At 33.1% G+C, this 18,859-nt stretch overlaps 1 protein-coding gene across 1 annotated transcript; it reads left to right on the top strand.

The window, feature by feature from the left end:
* Positions 1-3,397: 3,397 nt before the first annotated feature.
* Positions 3,398-16,791, top strand: LOC126810223 (hemicentin-1). The gene is given in 15 exon segments (XM_050535193.2): positions 3,398-3,516; positions 4,429-4,737; positions 5,156-5,446; positions 7,296-7,838; positions 8,113-8,239; positions 8,241-8,374; positions 9,837-10,373; positions 10,648-10,923; positions 11,350-11,616; positions 12,095-12,400; positions 12,675-12,995; positions 13,882-14,001; positions 14,203-14,224; positions 14,703-14,725; positions 16,479-16,791. Coding segments are annotated over 13 exon segments (2,946 nt in total). The 5' UTR covers positions 3,398-3,516; positions 4,429-4,737; positions 5,156-5,208; the 3' UTR covers positions 16,511-16,791.
* Positions 16,792-18,859: the final 2,068 nt, after the last annotated feature.

Below are 18,859 nucleotides of genomic sequence, written 5' to 3'. Positions count from 1 at the left end.
CGTTTTAGTATGAACACCCAGTGAGTTATGATTTATAATTACACCCCGCTTAAATAGTATGAGCACTCCGTTTGATGAGTTAAATGACACCCGGCTTTAGTATGGGCACTCCGTTTGATGAGTTATAATCACACCCCATTTTAGTATGAACACTCAGTTTAATGAGTTATAATTGCACTCCGCTTTAGAATGAGCATCCAGCTTTAGCATGAGAAACAGAGATAAATGGGGTTTAACGTCCTCTCGACATTTCAGGGCTAACATATTGGGTCTTTAGTGGTTGGAGGAAAGCGGAGCAACCGGAAGAAACCCACGAGGTTGGATAGGTAACACCATGTACAAGCGGGGAATTGAAAACACCCCACTTGACTTAATGACAGACCTTATGATGCAAAGCGCACGCACTAACCACTAAGCTACCTAAACCCCCGTTTTAGTACGAACTCTCAATTTGATGAGTTATTATTGTACACAGTTATGAGTTATAAACAACCAGTTGGATGGATTAATATTACACTCAGCTTAAGTATGAACAACCTGTTTGATGGTTTAATATTACAATCAGGTTAAGTACCAACAACCTAGTTAATGGGTTATTATTGCACACCGCGTTATGAACAACCAGTTTGATGGTTTAATATTAAATTCAGCTTAAGTATGAACAACCAGTTTGATGGTTTAATATTACACCCAGCTTAAGTATGAACAACCAGTTTGGTGGTTAAATATTACACTCAGTTTAAGTATGAACAACCAGGATGGGTCATTGTTACACCCCGCGTTAAAATGGACAACCAGTTTGATGGATTGTTTTCACACAAGCTTTAGAGTACTGACTTATTTATAGCAATAGACGACGAAATTAAACGTATATTAACTGATGTAAGTGAACATATTATAATGAGAAGCATTCTCAGAAATCATAATTGATGACCTAAAGGGATGAGGTAATTTAATAAGTTTTATAAGTTAAAATGTTTATAAATATATATATAAAAGTAACCACTCTTCTGACACCAGTTAAATGATGAATGATATACTGTTTTATGGCACGCCAGCTCCAACCAGGCTATATTTCGCTAAACATATGTTGAGAAGTATGAGACAAACTATATGATATCACATAAATTATTCATGCACACAAATAAAAAACAAATATTAAACAGTTTATTAAATGATTAAAATTAAAAATCACAACTTCATGTACACAAATATTTTAAAATGAAAAAAAATACTATATTTACAATTAAAAATGTATGTTATAACATAGACCCGACTGGGCAAATAATTGATTTAAAGACTGGCAACGGAAATGTTTTGATCGTATGTCCTTGAGAAACCTGCACTAAGTCAGATTGTGCTGAACTGCCAAAAGAACATGACAGTGCTGACAGTATGGGTGGGGCTCTCGCTTCAAGATAAAAATGTGTGTTCAATAAGTATGACCAAGACGAGAGCGTCACAAAACAGCTTCATCTCTCCTATTGGTTCTATAGGAGTTTAGTCAGTCTTCTAATAGAGGTTTGTTAGTGCCTGCAAGATCCCATCACCGTTGCCAACGAGCATAAGTAAAATGGTTTATTGACGACTTAAAATCCCCATATGGTATTAGAAACGGTGATTGGGGAAAATCTAAAGCAGCTTTAGCAGCAACATCTTTTTGATCACCCCCCCCCCTTATATCAACGTTACTGCTATTGTTTAATGTTACTATATGCATCTTAATGTGCATTTCCATGTCGTGTAACGATTTGGCCTATTGAGCTTGAAAATTACAAATACATAAAATGTGGTTAACGTCCTATAATTCTTCCTCTATGGATATATTTCTTTGGTCCTATTCGTATTTACATACTTTTACTAATTGGGGATCACCATTACGTGTATATGGAGACAGTATGAAATTTCTGATCTATGAAACACTATCTTAGTAATAACAGAGATCGGTTTAGTAAATATAGGACTTATTTAAATCAGGTATATAAAACAGCTTCAGTTACATACATACAACAAAACTACGTGAACAAACTATACAGGAACTAGACTACGACAGGAACACATATAACTATATTAAATCCACCATTCTGCCCCTCTGTCAAGGCAGCGGCTGAACTCGGGTGAGTCCATAGGCCGGTCTCTCCGACCCCGCTCGTCTCTAGTCGTCTTTAGTCGTCTACCTAACTGTCAGCAAACTCCTGCTTATATAACGTACGACAATTAGGGAAAATGGTTCAGAGTGATCATCATATATGGTATTGTTTATTTATTAGATTATGATATCTGTAATTGCACTGCCTATTTCCTTTGAAATCATTGGTTGGTGAAATAATCGCCGAGAACCGCCGCTAACGGGTTAAAGGGCCATATTGTACTATCATCTAATCACTCGACAACATAATAAATGATTTCACTCTATTCCTTGACCCCAGAAACATACGGTTAGATAACAAAATTAACATCCTAGAATAAATACTATGGAAGCTATAGGGGATTATTTGATGTGGCGGCAGTCTTGGACGCCATCTTGAATTTCTCAAAACGCTCAAGGGTGACCGAGTTTCACCCGGCAGATTCTGAAAGAGGACACCCTAGGCTACTAAAATCGATCATAAAAAACTTTGTATTTCCAGGTTCAGCCATAGTTCTGCCGGACTAGTAAGACAAAATATCTTATCAATTGCTGATAGTAGCTACCATAGTTAGTGTCCGTTCTTAGTTTGTGGAATCTTTTAAACGTTGTTATACCTCAAAGTTCTGAATACATCATGATTAATCATGCTTTCTTTAAAATATATTTAAGCCCCTAGGGAATTAAATATGTGTTTTTGACGCAGTTTTTATGTTTTTAGGGCAATCGGTAAATAATAACAAATATCCCAGAAAGGTCTACAGTACAATGCAATTAAACGCAAAATAACTGGTTTATAAACATGCTAATATTTTTAAAAAGTATTTTCCCGCTATGCTCGACATCAACACTAAATGTAAAATACATTATAACTGTACATAGAGTAGTTTACTAATAATAATGTTGATTTAGCATAATCCAATCGATGTCCTGTGGTTATATTAATAAATACAATCGGGTTTAACGTCCTACTCTTCTGCAACTACTGGGCTAATGAAGACAGGATATGATTATATACAGAGCGGTATTTTTTATATTTTAGCAACAAATGTATGAAACATATATAGTTATGAAATATATGTTTAAAATCCACCTCATCCCCTCACGTTCCCCTCCTAAACGGTATTTTGCATCTTTGAGCGATGGGCACGCTACTCGTAACGTGCTATTATATGATATAAAAATGTATTACAGCTATAGATTGCTGTATTTAGTCACATTTATTGTTCAGTTATGAATTTAAAATAGTTGTATAGTGAATTTCGACACGGTAGGGCCTGTACAGTATCAACAAAAGAGAAGCAGGTATAATATATTTATCGGCTTAAGTAGTATGCATCGCTCAACAGTTTTTATTGTGCTGGTTGTTTTTGTTTTTATGTATAGAGGTAAGTTGTTTACTACGTATTTTTACGAATTGATATGGAATTGGCAGTAAAAAGGTTACCTCAATCGGGTTATTTATCCATGTAAGATATGCAACTTAGATATTCAGTTAAATCAAATATAGAAATTAATGTACCCGGAATCAAATTCATATCATAATGAATGTGTTGTGTATATGTACATGTGTATGCCTGGTCCTTAAATCTAGAGGCGATTCCCCGCGTGTACGTATCAAGAAGTACCGTCACCTGTCCATCCCCGTGGGTTTTCTGCAGGTCGTCCGCCCCCCCCCCCCCCCCGAAGCTAAAGACTCTCCCGAACAAGAGAAATCTTGAAAATAGAATTAAACCATATGTAAATACTGAAATGACCCATTTTGTTTTGATTGGACGTTAAACCCCCATTTTATCTTTAGTATTTTTAAGGCCATTGAGAAAGCACATCTTATTGGTATATTTGTAGGTGATATCAGTTTAGATTAACATGTTCTATTATATATTCCTGAAGCAATGGCTCAAGAAATCCCTCTCTGGCCATTGCTGGATTGGCTTCTACATCTGAGATTTTGAAGGAGTGTGTCTATTCTTCCCGTTCAATCAAATCTATCCAAGTACAGCAACATGACAGCCCTTCGTTTAATCTTGGGTCTTCCCTAAAGCTTTCGACAGCTTTTGAAGGAGTGTGTCTATTCTTCCCGTTCAATCAAATATATCCCAAGTACAGCAACATGACAGCCCTTCGTTTAATCTGGGGTCTTCTCTAAAGCTTTGGACAGTGATTTAAGGTATTAAAAACAGTGAAAGTATTGTTCGTCTCCAAACAGTATTGTCTACATTGTATTCGTTTGATAGCCTCGTTTGTCACGCAGTTAGTTTTTCTGCAATATTCTGCTATGCACTATTTTATATTTATAGGTGAGGTTACAGTCGATATAGATAAGTCTGCTGTATGTGAAGGTGCATCAGTTACTTTAACATGTACGGTTAAACTATCAAATGATAATCGACCAAATTCTATTAAATGGAAACGAAATAATGAATGGATTTCATCTGGTTATAATATTACCGTTGATTTTAATGCTGGTAAAAGTTATGTATACATCAACAGTGCATCAACTCTAAGAGACGGGGGAAACTGGCAGTGTACAGGTGGAAGCTTTAGTGGCACGGGCAGTGCAAGTCAGAGCATTGAGGATACGGGCACTGCACATCTTTTGATTTCAGGTGAGAAAACGGGAAGTGCATATCTTTCGATTTCAGGTGAGCGAAAATTCAAATAGAGGCATGTCTAAATCTATATATATTGTTTTAATCATTAAGATGAGCATTAAAAGGCCAATACCGATAATTATTTGGAGAATAAAACTGCTAAATTTTGTATCAAAATCCCTTAAAATTCTCTGGACCGAGCAACTAACTTAATATTTGTGAAATTGACCCGAAATCTTAAACCGGTTTCGTGTCCGGATAAGCAGTTTTGACGTTCACATCCAGACGACTCAATATTTTTACTTGAGATTTCGAGACAAGGTAAATACACTATTCGTCTATAGTTTGGCGCTTAAATTTGATACGTACTTTTATTTTCGAATCGGGATAGTCCCTTTATTGAACTGGAGCCTTACATTGTATTCTATTTTAGCTCGAGTAACAGCCACAATCAAAGATAAAGGTGGATTATTATTTACTGATGGTATGGTAACAGAAGTCACGTGTTATACCGGAACTATAGATTCAACAGTGTCATTCACATGGTATATAGATTCAACAGATAATGTACTACCAGGACAGACTACTGGTGTTACAAATGGTGCAACAGCTAGTATCTTACAGTTAACTAGTACCAAACAACTAAATAATAAAAAACTCTACTGTTCAGCTACCAATCAGTGTGGTACTGGTACAACAGATTATATCACTCTTGATATACAATGTAAGTTATAATAATATATAAGGTATAATAAAATATAATTTATTATAATATAGAAGATGTGGGTAGTAATAATATATAAAATATAAGTTGCAAGTTATAATTATATATAAGATGTAAGTTATAATTATATATAAGATGTAAGTTATAATAATATATAATTTATAATAATATATAAGATGTAAGTTATGATAATATATAAGATGTAAGTTATAATAATATATACTATGTAAGTTATAATAATATATAAGATGTAGATATAATAATATATAAGATGTAAGATATATTAATATATAAGATGTACGCTATAATAATATATAAAATGTAAGCTATAATAATATATAAAATGTAACAATATATAAGATGTAAGTTATATAAATATATAATATGTAATATATAAGTTGCAAGTTATAATTATATATAACATGTAAGATATAATAATATATAATTTATAATAATATATAATTTATAATAATATATAAGATGTAGCTACAATAATATATAAGATGTAAGATATAATAATTTAATATATAAGATTATATAATAATATACGATGTAAGTTATAATAATATATAAGATCTAGCTATAATAATATATAAGATGTAAGATATATTAATATATAAGCTGTAAGCTATAATAATATATAAAATGTAAGCTATAATAATATATAAAATGTAAGCTATAATAATATATAAAATACGTTGCAAGTTATAATTATATATAAGATGTAAGTTATAATAATATATAATTTATAATAATATATAAGATGTAAGTTATGATAATATATAAGATGTAAGTTATAATAATATATACTATGTAAGTTATAATAATATATAAGATGTAGATATTATAATATATAAGATGCAAGATATATTAATATATAAGATGAAGCTATAATAATATATAAAATGCAACTTGTAATAATATATAAGATGTAAGTTATATGAATATATAATATGTAAGTTATATTAATATATAATATGTAAGTTAATAAACTAAAAAAGAAAAATACTGAACGTAGACGACGAAGGCTTATGTATTTTTGCATTTCAATTTTTATAATCGAATTCGAGAAATACAGTACATTATAGTATGTGCATCAACTGGCTATGAAATCTAGTGTCATCATATTAATTTATAAGATGTCAGACAGAACGGAATCAGGAAATTATTCAATCAGATTATCTATGAGATGTTGTCATGTGTCTGGTTTAGTAAAATGCAAGTGGGGATTTTAAAATCAGTATATCTATATTATGTAGCTTCCATATACCACTTTAAGCACAATTAACTAGCATTGCACACGTAAACATAAAACAATAGCTGTATATTTCAACCAAATTCAGAAATGATCCTGAGTTTTGGTAGATTTATAACAACCTAGCAGCCATAAAACGTCCTTTGAGTCTTAACATTATATCTTAAAACCACGTACACCTTAACCTATGCAGTTCCAATTATTTGAATATGCCCTAACTTTGTACATGGAATACGTAGATAATTCGACCAAAGTCTATTTGTATCGATACCCATAACTGTTTGGTCACGAAATGGGAATTTATAGTTACAGAGTAAAACGAATATTCATATTCGCTAATGTTAGGAGTTTATATTCAATAATACTTTTAGTTCCTCAATTTCCCCTCTCATGATTTTCTTGTATATCGAAACTATTATAGATCTACAAACAGTACATGTAGAACCATCAACCAGTGCTTATAAAACAATAGGTAATCAACTGATTTTAACCTGTTATCTATTCCAGATCCACCCAGGGTACATGTAGAAACATCAACAAGTCCTCATATTATAATAGTTGGTTCTAAACTAAGTTAACTGTTATCTATTTCAGATCCACCAACAGTACATGCAGATCCATCAACCAGTCCGTATAAAATAATAGAAGGTAATCAACTGATTTTAACCTGTACTGTTGATGATTCTAATCCACAACCTACCAGTTTTACCTGGAGTAAAGATGGTGGCAGTATTACAGGTCAAAGGTCATCTGTATTCCGTCTGACGTCAGTACAGAGATCACAAGCTGGACAGTATACATGTACTGCTAATAATGTAGTTGGAACAGGAACATCTACATCTGTACAAGTTGATGTTTTATATCCACCTACTGTGTCCACACCATCTATATATAAAATACTAGAATCTAGTGAGTTAACTATAACTTGTAGCAGTATCCCTGGTAACCCTACTGCTAGTTATAGATGGACTGGACCTGGTGGATATAGTTCTACTGGTGCTACATTACGTATAACTGATATAAAGAGGAGTCAGACAGGTGTTTATACGTGTACAGCTACTAATACCATGATACCTACATCTACTAATATACAACAAACAGGTACAGGTACAAGTCAAACAACAATTGATGTTTTATGTAAGTATCTTTTAAAACCTCTTTCTTGTCTGATGTTTTTGTATTCAAACGATTGGTGTTTTATGTTGCTTTGATCGCGATGCAAAAATAGTCTGGATTAAATATTGACTAGTATTAATAGCTAACTAGATGTACACAAAACATTATGATTATCGAAGAATCTTATAAACTCGCTTAGTAGCATGGGGCATATTCGTATGCTCAACCCAAGCGACTATACACCATATCCTGTCATATCTGAAGATTTACCTTCATGTTCAAATCTACATTTCAGATGGACCAATAGTATCTGTATTGAGTGAGACTGTTGTTGTAGAAGAACCAAATCGTCTAACATTGACTTGTACAGTTGATTCTAATCCTGTATCAACTATTACATGGTATGGTCCAGATGGTCGTGAAAGATTTAGTTATAAATAATATCAACAGAAACCAGTCTGGTATTTATAACTGTACAGCTATTACAGATTTACAACCTACTAATGGCAATCAGCTGATTAAAACAGACAGTAAAACTGTACTCGTTGATGTACGATGTAAGTAGATAATTAAATGAATATTTTATTAAGTTTGTCCTATCTGTAACAAATTGAGAAGTTCGAACAGGTAACAATTTTGGAGACGTTCTATCGGTTAAATAACATATATAATGTAAATTATAATGATATGTAAGATGTAAGTTGTAATAATATGAAAGTTGTAAGTTATAATAATATATAAGATGTATATAGTATTATAACTTACAACTTTCATATAATAATGTATAATATGTTATGATAATCTATAAGATGTAAGTTATAATAATATATAAGATGTAAGTTATGATAATATATAAGATGTAGATATAATAATATATAAGATGTAAGTTATAATAATATATAATATGTAAGTTATAATAATATATATGATGTAAGTTATTATAATATATAATATGTAAGTTATAATAATATATATGATGTAAGTTATAATGAAATATAAGATGTAGGTTGAAAACAATCAGGAATATAACCCAGAGAAACCATTGTGTAATGCCAGCAAGATTCATGAAGTAAAATTTAACTATACATACAAGTAACCACATCGGTGAAATGTATAAAAAAAAACAGGTAGTTTAAAACTAAATACCTTTAAGTCAATTAAGAAAGGCTTTAGTTTTCAATAGAATCGAGGCATATTGAATATAGTTAGGGCACATGTGGTACATTAAAACAGAAAATACTGAACGTAGACGATGAAGGCTTATGTATTTTAGCATTTTAATTTTTATAATCGAATTTGAGAAATAAAGTACTTAATATTATGTGCATCAATTGGCCACGAAATGATAATGTCATCATATTGATTTATAAGACGTTAGACAGAATCGAATCAGGCAATCATTCAATCAGAATATCTTTGAGATGGTGTCATGTGTCTGCTATTGCATAAATCAAGTAAAGATTTTGAAAACAGTATGTCGATATTATGAAATTTTCATATTACAGTTAAAGCACATTTAACTAGCATTGCACACGTAAACATAAAACAATAGTTATATATTTCAATAAATTTCTGTAATGAATTTTATGGAGATCAGTCCGCAGTTTTGGTAGATTACAACAACTTAGCAGCCATAAAATATCTTTTGAGTCTTAATATTATATCTTCAAGCGATGTACACCTTAGTCAATGCAGTTCCAATGATTTGAATATGCTCTTTTTGGTACATGAAATACGCAGATAATTCGTCAAAGTCTGTATGTCTCTGTACCCACATTTTTTCGATCACAACATGAGACATTATAGAGTTACAGAGTAACACAAATATTTAACTTTGCCTATATAAACTATTCTATTCTCTAATGTTAGGAGTTTATATTCAATAATATATCATTACTCCTTTCATGATTTTCCTGTATATCGAAACTATTACAGATCTATCAACAGATAGAACTATTAACCAGCCCGTATAGAATACTAGAAGGTAATTAACTGATTTTAACCTTTGATCTATTCCAGATCCACCTACAGTATATATAGAACCATCAACCAGTCCGTATAAAATAATACAAGGTAATCAACTAACTTTAACCTGTACTGTTGATGATTCTGATCCACAACCTACCAGTTTTACCTGGAGTAAAGATGGTGTCAGTATTACAGGTCAAAGGTCATCTGTATTCCGTCTGACGTCAGTACAGAGATCACATGCTGGACAGTATACATGTACAGCTAATAATGGAGTTGGAACAGGAACATCTACATCTGTACAAGTTGATGTTTTATATCCACCTACTGTGTCCACGCCATCTATATATAAAATACTAGAATCTACTGGATTAACTATAACTTGTTCAGGTAACCCTCTTGTTACTAGTTATAGATGGACTGGACCTGGTGGATATAGTTCTACTGGTTCTACATTAACTATACCTGATATAAAGAGGAATCAGACAGGTGTTTATAGATGTACAGCTACTAATATCATGATACCTACATCACCTGATATACAACAGACAGGTACAGGTACAAACCAAACAACAATTTATGTTTTATGTAAGTATCTTTTAAAGCATCGTTCTTGTCTGTTTTGTTTTGCATTCAATTGCTGTTTACTTTGATTGCTATGCAAGAATAGACTGAATTAAATATTGACTAGTATTAATTGCTAACTAGATGTACACAAAACATCTTGATTATCGAAGAACCTTATAAAGTCGGTTAGTAGCATGGGGCACATATTCGTATGTTCAAGTCAAGCGACTGTACGCCATATCCTGTCATATTTGAAGATTTAACTTCCATGATCATGTTCAAATGTACATTTCAGATGGACCAATAGTATATTTATCAAGTGAATCTGTTGTTATAGAAGAATCAAATAGTCTAACTGTAACCTGTACAGTTGATTCTAATCCTGTATCAACTATTAAATGGTATGGTCCAGATGGACGTGTAGTATCTAATAATAAAGATTTAGTTATAAATAATATCAACAGAAATCAATCTGGTGTATATAACTGTACAGCTATTACAGTATTACAACCTACTAATGGTAATCAACTGATTAAAACAGATAGTAAAACTGTGCAGGTTGATGTACGATGTAAGTAACTATTTAAATGAATCTTTTATTAAGTTTGTCCTATCTTTAACAAATTGAGTAGTTCGAACAGGTAACAATCTTGGAGACGTTCTATCGGTTAACTATTTCATTATACTGTCCCTAGCCCTAGCAAATTGAGAAATGCCAAGAGTTAACTATTCTATTATGGTGCCATATCCGAAAAACAAATCCAGACGTTCTAACTATTTTTGCTACACAGTTGTGTTCAGACATTAACATGACAGAGCTACATATTAAGGAGTTTCTGAATTACAAGCTACAGAGAATGATGACATTTGATTTAAAAAAATCACCGCCCTACTTCTCTGTCCTGTGTTTCATTGGGTGATTATCACAGTTTTATATAACAATAGTTCAGAATTAACTTTCTAAATTCAGATCCAGCTTTTCTATTATAATCCACAGATCTGGATCCAGTCATCATTCAATCTGATAAAACTGACGTAGATGAAGGTCAGTCGTTTAACTTGTCGTGTTCTACCAATAGTAACCCTATAGCCAACATGACATGGTCTACACCAGATAGTAGCACTAAAGAACTAACCACCAATTCTATCAATTATTATAAAGCTACATCTGATTGTCTAGATACAGGAATATATACATGTACAGCTGTTAATAGTCACATACAGACAACTGTTACCAATTTATCACAGGATGTAAATATAAGATGTAAGTTTATAGTGAATTTAATAATTAATGATAAGTAAAATCATGTATGTACATGTAGCTGGATTGTGAATCGTGCGAGAGATAGAGAGAGAGAGAGAAAGAGGGAGAGAGAGAGAGGGGGTTTACATCCACTCGACACAAATTAGGTCATTTCAGGACTAACATATGATTCAATTTTGTTTTAGTAATTCGCTTGCGCGTAGGGGTATGTAGTAGTGGGAGGAAACCGGAGGACCCGGAGAAAACCCACCAGCTTGGACAGGCGACCCTACTCCTTGTCACATACACCCAGGGAATCGAAACCGCGCTAGTTGACTCTATGACAGACTTTATGATACAGCGCGCGCTAACCATTCGGCCATCCAGCCTTCCATGTTTGAAATAATAAAAATCTAGTACTCAAAATACATTTCAGTATAATCCTAGGAGAAATACTATTTCAACAATATTACGTTGTTAACTTCTATTTCATTACTAGGTTCTCTTCGTCAATACCCGTATGTTAAACCCGTTATGACAGTTGTTGGTAATGTATCTGAAACAGTTCAACTATCTGTCAGTATATTGGCCTATCCTCAACCAACATTTACATGGTATAGACTGGACAAACCTATTAATATAAACGATGGACGATATCAACAAGAAGATATTATTAATTCTACTAATATATTTATGTCAACTTTAAATGTTAAGATCAATTCATCTGACTTTTATGGAGATTATAAAGTCAACATTTCCAATGATATCGACCATATTATATTAACCATAACACTCACTACACAGTGTAAGTATAGGTAGCATATCACAAATACGTATGTGCACTGCTCTTTCCAGTTAATAAATACCTCTAAAAGATTATATGTAAAATATTTCTTCATATAAAGATACTGAATCTGGCACGGCAACATAAACTGTGTTGTGTAATGTGTAATATGTTGTTGAATTTATTTTTGAAGATCCTTGTGCAAAATAGATTGTTTATTCAGACAGTAAATTCGTGATCATCTTGCAGCTAATAGTAATAACAATAAATAAATTTTGTTGATTTTATTGTTTAGCTGTACCAGATGTACCCAGTGAATTTATATTGGACAGTTTATCCCACAGTTCGATCTGTATTAAGCTAAAACCAGGTTTTGATGGTGGAGATACCCAGAAGTTTATTTTTGAACATTCTGTAGACAACAAAACATGGACTTCCACACCAACAGTAGAACTAACTGAAGAAGGCAGTGTTTTAAACGGATGTATAGAAAACCTCAACCCAGACACCGAGTACTTTGTGAGAGTAATTGCTAGTAACAGGTATGGTTCATCAAAACCAGTCCACCTGGTGATTCGTCAGCCACTACGGACTTCAGCTAATCTACATGCATCTGGTGAGAATACTAAATTACAATATTTTATTTATAAAGTTCACATAAATACATATAATTTGTCTGAGGGAGTCAGGGTGGGTAAGACCAGCGATCATGGACCCAATAGTTGTATTAATCGAAAAAAGTACCCTGAATATCACACTGTAGTTTCCCTGTCAGTGGGGAGCCCTGGGTGCCCAGTGGAAATTTTTGCCTTTGTAGAAGGGCCTGGGAGGGACAGTGTCTACTCGTTCTACTTTACTGCACCAATCGGGATAAAGAAAGAACCAGATCATACACAGTAGATTGCGGCTTTCTTGTAGCGACCTAAACGGGCATAAATTTCTACGACATATATCCGAGGATCCATCATGCAGCTGTGGTCATCGCTTTGAAGAATCTGAACATTTTCTCCGCTGGTGCCCACTATATACAGATGCACGAAAATATACAATACATCTTTTACCATCCCACCAGCAATCAATTAAACCACTTCTTTTTGGCATATAAAATCAGACTACATCTTATAACATCTTTAAAATAGTTCATGAATACTTCGATGTTACCAGACGCTTCAATATCTGAATCTATTTATAGAACCGTTTTTATCATGTTATAAAACAGCACTTCCTCTTTTTTTCATTTGTTTTAAATAGTATGTATATGAATTATTTAATTTATATGATTTTCACCATTATTTTATAATATGTACATAGAAGATCTGTATATTATATGTTTTATATTCCTTGTATGAGGAGAGGGATAATATAGGCTTTGCCTGTTCCCTGATCCCATTTCATAAATTTCTGAAATAAAATATTGGTTACACAAAAAAAATCGGGATAAAGTACTTGGAGATAAATGTAGATGGCTTACTTATAATTATTGCTTTATTTTTTTATTGCAGTTGAAAAGGAAGTGGGCACCATCACAGCATTAATCTTTGGTTTATGTTTTGCTGTTGCAATAATTATTGGTCTTATCATTCTGGTTATTTATCAATGTAGAAAACTTGCAACATCCGGAGGTGATTATTGATTTGATTAAAATTAAACGGAGATTTAAGAACTTGCGCTTTGTACATATAAGTAAAAGAAGAGACTATTTGAATAGTCATAAACCATTTTCCATCCAGATAATTGTGTTGTGTTCATGTTTTTTTTTCATTTCTCCTAAAGTTGCATGGTTTATTGTCCTCTAAAGTTTCATGATTTTATTTTAATTGCAGGTAACGGTAAAACCAGAAGAGGGTAAGTGGCGCTTATACAATGATAGATAGATATTTACACAAGTAATAAGACGGGGGTGGGATCACACTAACTAGAGAATCATATAGTTACTGAGAAATTAATACAAAGCAGAGTAATTGATTATTAACTTTGTTCATCATAACAGGAAGATCTGAAGTTCCAATGTGCCATTACAGTATTGTGAAGGTCGAATCTCTAATAATATCAGTCCGCAAATTGTGCAATTCCGTTCAGTATTGATAAAGATATCTGGAATTGAAATTTCATCGATCTATGCTCTCGGCTATGTAATAAGTCCACCGCCATTTTGTTGCCCATTTAATGATAGACCTTTTTAAAATCCGATTGAATCCAAGCCGGGATTTTATTTAGCGTTGGTATTTGGTTTTATTTTCTTAATTAACTTTTTAAAAATCAGTTGTATCTGTACTTTAATAGTTAATATTTGATTTTGAGAATAATGCATTGTTTATTTCAGGGCAAGTAGACACAATACAAACAGTAAGTAGACTAAAAAATCATTTTATGTTTTAAACTACACTACGCTAGGTAAGTTATTGATAGTTTCATTGATACTTTGTAAGACAAGGTAACATACACTCACCAAGAGTTGAAATAAAATTCCTTATATTATTTAGCTCAATACATACTGACAACAGCTGTAATAATATCATGATGATATTAGTCCTATATGCTGGCATTATACGTCTACATGATTGGGCTTATAAAAATACATTGTGCTTTTAAGATATAAAAAAGATATAAAAATGATGTTTGCCTTTTTCCTATTCGCAAGTCTACAACAGCCTATAACTAAATACTAGGAGTGAATCATTACCCAGTCCATATCGCAATTCGGCTGAACTATCCGGAAGTAACCCTGTGTCCAGTGCATATGAAAATGGGGGTGAAATATCTGGAAGTACGCCAGTGTCCAGTCCATATGACAACTTCGGAGTGAATTATTACCTAGTCCATATCGCAATTTAGGTGAACTATCCGGAAGTAACCGAATGTCCAGTCCATATGATAATTGAGGTGAAATATCCGGAAGTACACCTGTGTCCAATCCATATGACAACTTCGGAGTGAATCATTACCCAGTCCATATCGCAGTTTAGGTGAACCATCCTGAAGTTACCCGGTGTCTATATGACAATTTAGATGAAACATGCGGGAGTACACCAGTGTCCAACCCATATGACAACTTAGTTGAAACATCAGTAAGCGATTTAGTATTAAACCCTTATATAAATGTAACCGAAAAATCTTGAATTTAACCCTGTATTGCAATGAAAAGGTAGTAGTACATTAGGCAAAACAAAATGTTGAAACAATTGTAGATAATTGTATACCAGTTACAAATTTAATATCCAAAACGTTTTATATTAAAGATACATTATGGGAGATAAGATAAAGAGATGGCAGTTCTCGCTATAATAGTTAAAAACTAGATAGTGTAATGGTAATTTGCTGAAAATTTCAGTCAAATTGATCCACTATGAGCCGAGAAAGAAGCCGGTGAAATTTGTGCATAGTCTCGGTTATCATTACTAAAACCATTAATATAAACAGCATAGTCTCGATTATCCACTTTTTCTGATTTAATTATCTTTGGCCGTTAGCGGCATATAGGAATCTAATCCAGCCTACATCGAAGGCTAGCCTTGACTTCGAGATTTTATTATGGTCTGGATAAGTTAATTAATGTCTAATTGATAATTTAGATAACATTTCAGGCCTAAAGAAAGACTTGTAATAAGCAGCTTTTGCTCTTGCATAATGCATGTTTAATATTTATATATTAGGTAGTCACCCTCGAGAGAGACTTACTATAATAACTATTACCAGTTAGTTATGTATTCTAACAACTCGATTGGTAGATTGGTGGTGATGTTTTAGACCCGACATTACTTTCAAGCCAACACCGCAAGATTATAAAACTAAACTTGGCTGTTAGACAAAACCCTATTCCCATTTAGTAAGAGTGGCAGATTCATGCACCGGGCAGGGTGTGCGTTCAATTTCTAGAACACCTGAGAACATGTTTATGCAAGTACCTAATAATAGGCTTGTGATTCGTCTGATGGACTTTAACCCCCGAGGTAACCATCCACCAAATAACCCCTGTGACACTTCGTTGTTTTTAAAGCGATCAATTAATTAGGACTTCCACGTTGTGTATAAAACGTCAATGAACAATTAACTCTGGAAAACTGTGTGGTTATAACTATGTGTATATATCTTTATACAGGAAACAACAAAATCTTTGAAAGTACATTATGAGTTATTATAATATCTACAGTCTGAGTTTAAGAAGTCTAGAACTCAGACCTAACGGCTGAAACACTACATGTTGTCTCGACCCCACCCTCTAAGCCGAGGAGCCTGTACTACGGCTAGGAACGCCGACTACTGTCTTCCCTATGAACGCTGAATTAGAACTTTTTGTCATATATTTTATGTGATAAATTAGAACTTTTTGTCATATTACTCATTATTTTTTATATAATAAATTGCTGTTTTGTGTCATATTTTTTAATATAATAAATTGCTACTTTTTGTCATATTTTTTAGTATAATAAATTACTGCATTTTGCCCAAAAAATATATATAATGAATTACTACTTTTTGTTTTATTGATATAATGTAGTAATGTAGTAATATTGTAATAAATATTAAGGGGATAATCCTAATTTTGAATTGGCATTATTTTAGGAACAAAACATAAACAATACGCATTATGTCAATAATATAGTCGTAGAAATTCCTTCCTGACACCTTAAGTCTTCCAAAAAAAAAATAACTTTTGCGTATGCACTACACAAATAAACATTTTGTTTTTAAAGTCTTATTGTGCATGCATGACTATTGAGTAAAATCGAGACGAGCTGCGTTATTAATTCATTATTGTTGTGATAATCCTAATCCACTCGTTACGTGCACCTAGACATGATTGGCGTTCTAAATAAGGAAATGTTGCCATGATTTGACTTTCAAGCTTAACAATAACTCTCGTTTTAGGGTGGTCGAATAGTTAACACGTGTGTGTTGTATCATACGGTCTTTCATTGAGTGGCGTGGTTTCTATTTCCCGCTTGTACCGGGTCCTCCGGTTTACTCCCACTGCAAATGCCCCCTACCGCAATGACCTAGTTTGTGTCAAGTGGACGTTAAACCCTCTAGCTTCCAATTGGCAAGGATCCAACAGGATTAAAAAATATACCACATATAATCTATTGAAACACGATGGACTTCGTATTATCGTAAATAACACTTATGACTCTCCGACATGTTTCACTCGAAAACTCGTATTTTTGAGTGTGGCAAATAAGGCATATGAACAATGGAAATACGAAACACTTAGAACCGGTGCACTCTTAAAGGATAACGAGGATCAATATATTACACTGTAGACTTAATATAGTGGTGATTTATTCGCAAATTTAATCTTAATTATTCGGGTATCTGCAGATATATCAGGGCGTGGCTCTATCCTCTGGAAATTTACATCTGGTATTGTAATTGAAGTATTGCAAACAGCATATTGAATGCCTTGTTTTCTTTTGACAGTCATGTTGTTCAACAATACCCTTGCCGTCATAATAAATATGAAATTGAAATGTATAACACGCCTTTAGGTTAGACCTTTTCAAATATTATAACGTACTTAGATTATTTTATAGAATCAAAACGATTTTAGGGAACTTTAGTGCTATATTTACGTAATAGATAGTTTTGATATCTATTCTCAGTGGGGATAGTTTTCTGTGTGCAGATTGGTCTTGTAACATATCAAGACAATTTCAACTATTGCGAACTTGAAAATCGCATCAAACATCCCTATAATGGGTACAAAATTAAATAAGGAAAGTAATACAACCCCTTTAAATTCTTGTTCACACAGATGACTTTAACCTGCTTAAGGTCCTATACTATTGAATCATATCAAAATTGTGGCTAAGCTGGTTAAGGCCATAAACAATAGAGTTATAACTTGTATATAAAAAGGAAGAATTGCAGTGAGGGAAAAATCCATTCATTGCTTCAAAATGAAATCACTTTGTTAAAGGTGTACATTCACGGATTTTTATCAAACACATATATGCGGAACATCCATGTCACACTGGCGCAACACTTAAAGTATCGACGTGGTCTGAAAATACATGTTGTACAACATGATTTTGTCTCCAAAGCTATACCGCTATGCGATAGTTCTCTTGTCTTTTTGTGTCCCTTACAATGATTGTTTTGCGGGTTTTTACTGTTTCACGGACAGTGGTGCTGAAGAATTGTGTCGTGGCATGAATTCCAACTTATTCTTTGGATAACTAACTAGCATTGTTTTGTGGCTATTATGTACAGCAGACTGGTGTCCCTCGCTGCTTTAATTCCAAATTAAATATATTAAAAGCAGGGTTATTGTAGCCCCAAAGGGTGTAATGGACAAAAATAAGGGTTGGCTGCTATTGATAATCCTTAGCTATCTTTGAAGCCATGATGCGAAAATATAAACACCTAGGGACAATACACCGACAGCCGACTACAATCAATTAACGATGGCGGTCTGAAATACAGTGGACAGTAATCTAAATTGTAGGTTACTGTAATCTGCATTAGGGGTTTGGATGGCCT

The sequence above is a fragment of the Patella vulgata genome, chromosome 2, assembly GCF_932274485.2.
Source record: "Patella vulgata chromosome 2, xgPatVulg1.2, whole genome shotgun sequence".
Taxonomy (NCBI): Eukaryota; Metazoa; Mollusca; class Gastropoda; family Patellidae; genus Patella; species Patella vulgata.
The sequence above is the reverse complement of the archived record's forward strand: the minus strand, read 5'-3'. Positions and strand labels throughout refer to the sequence as shown.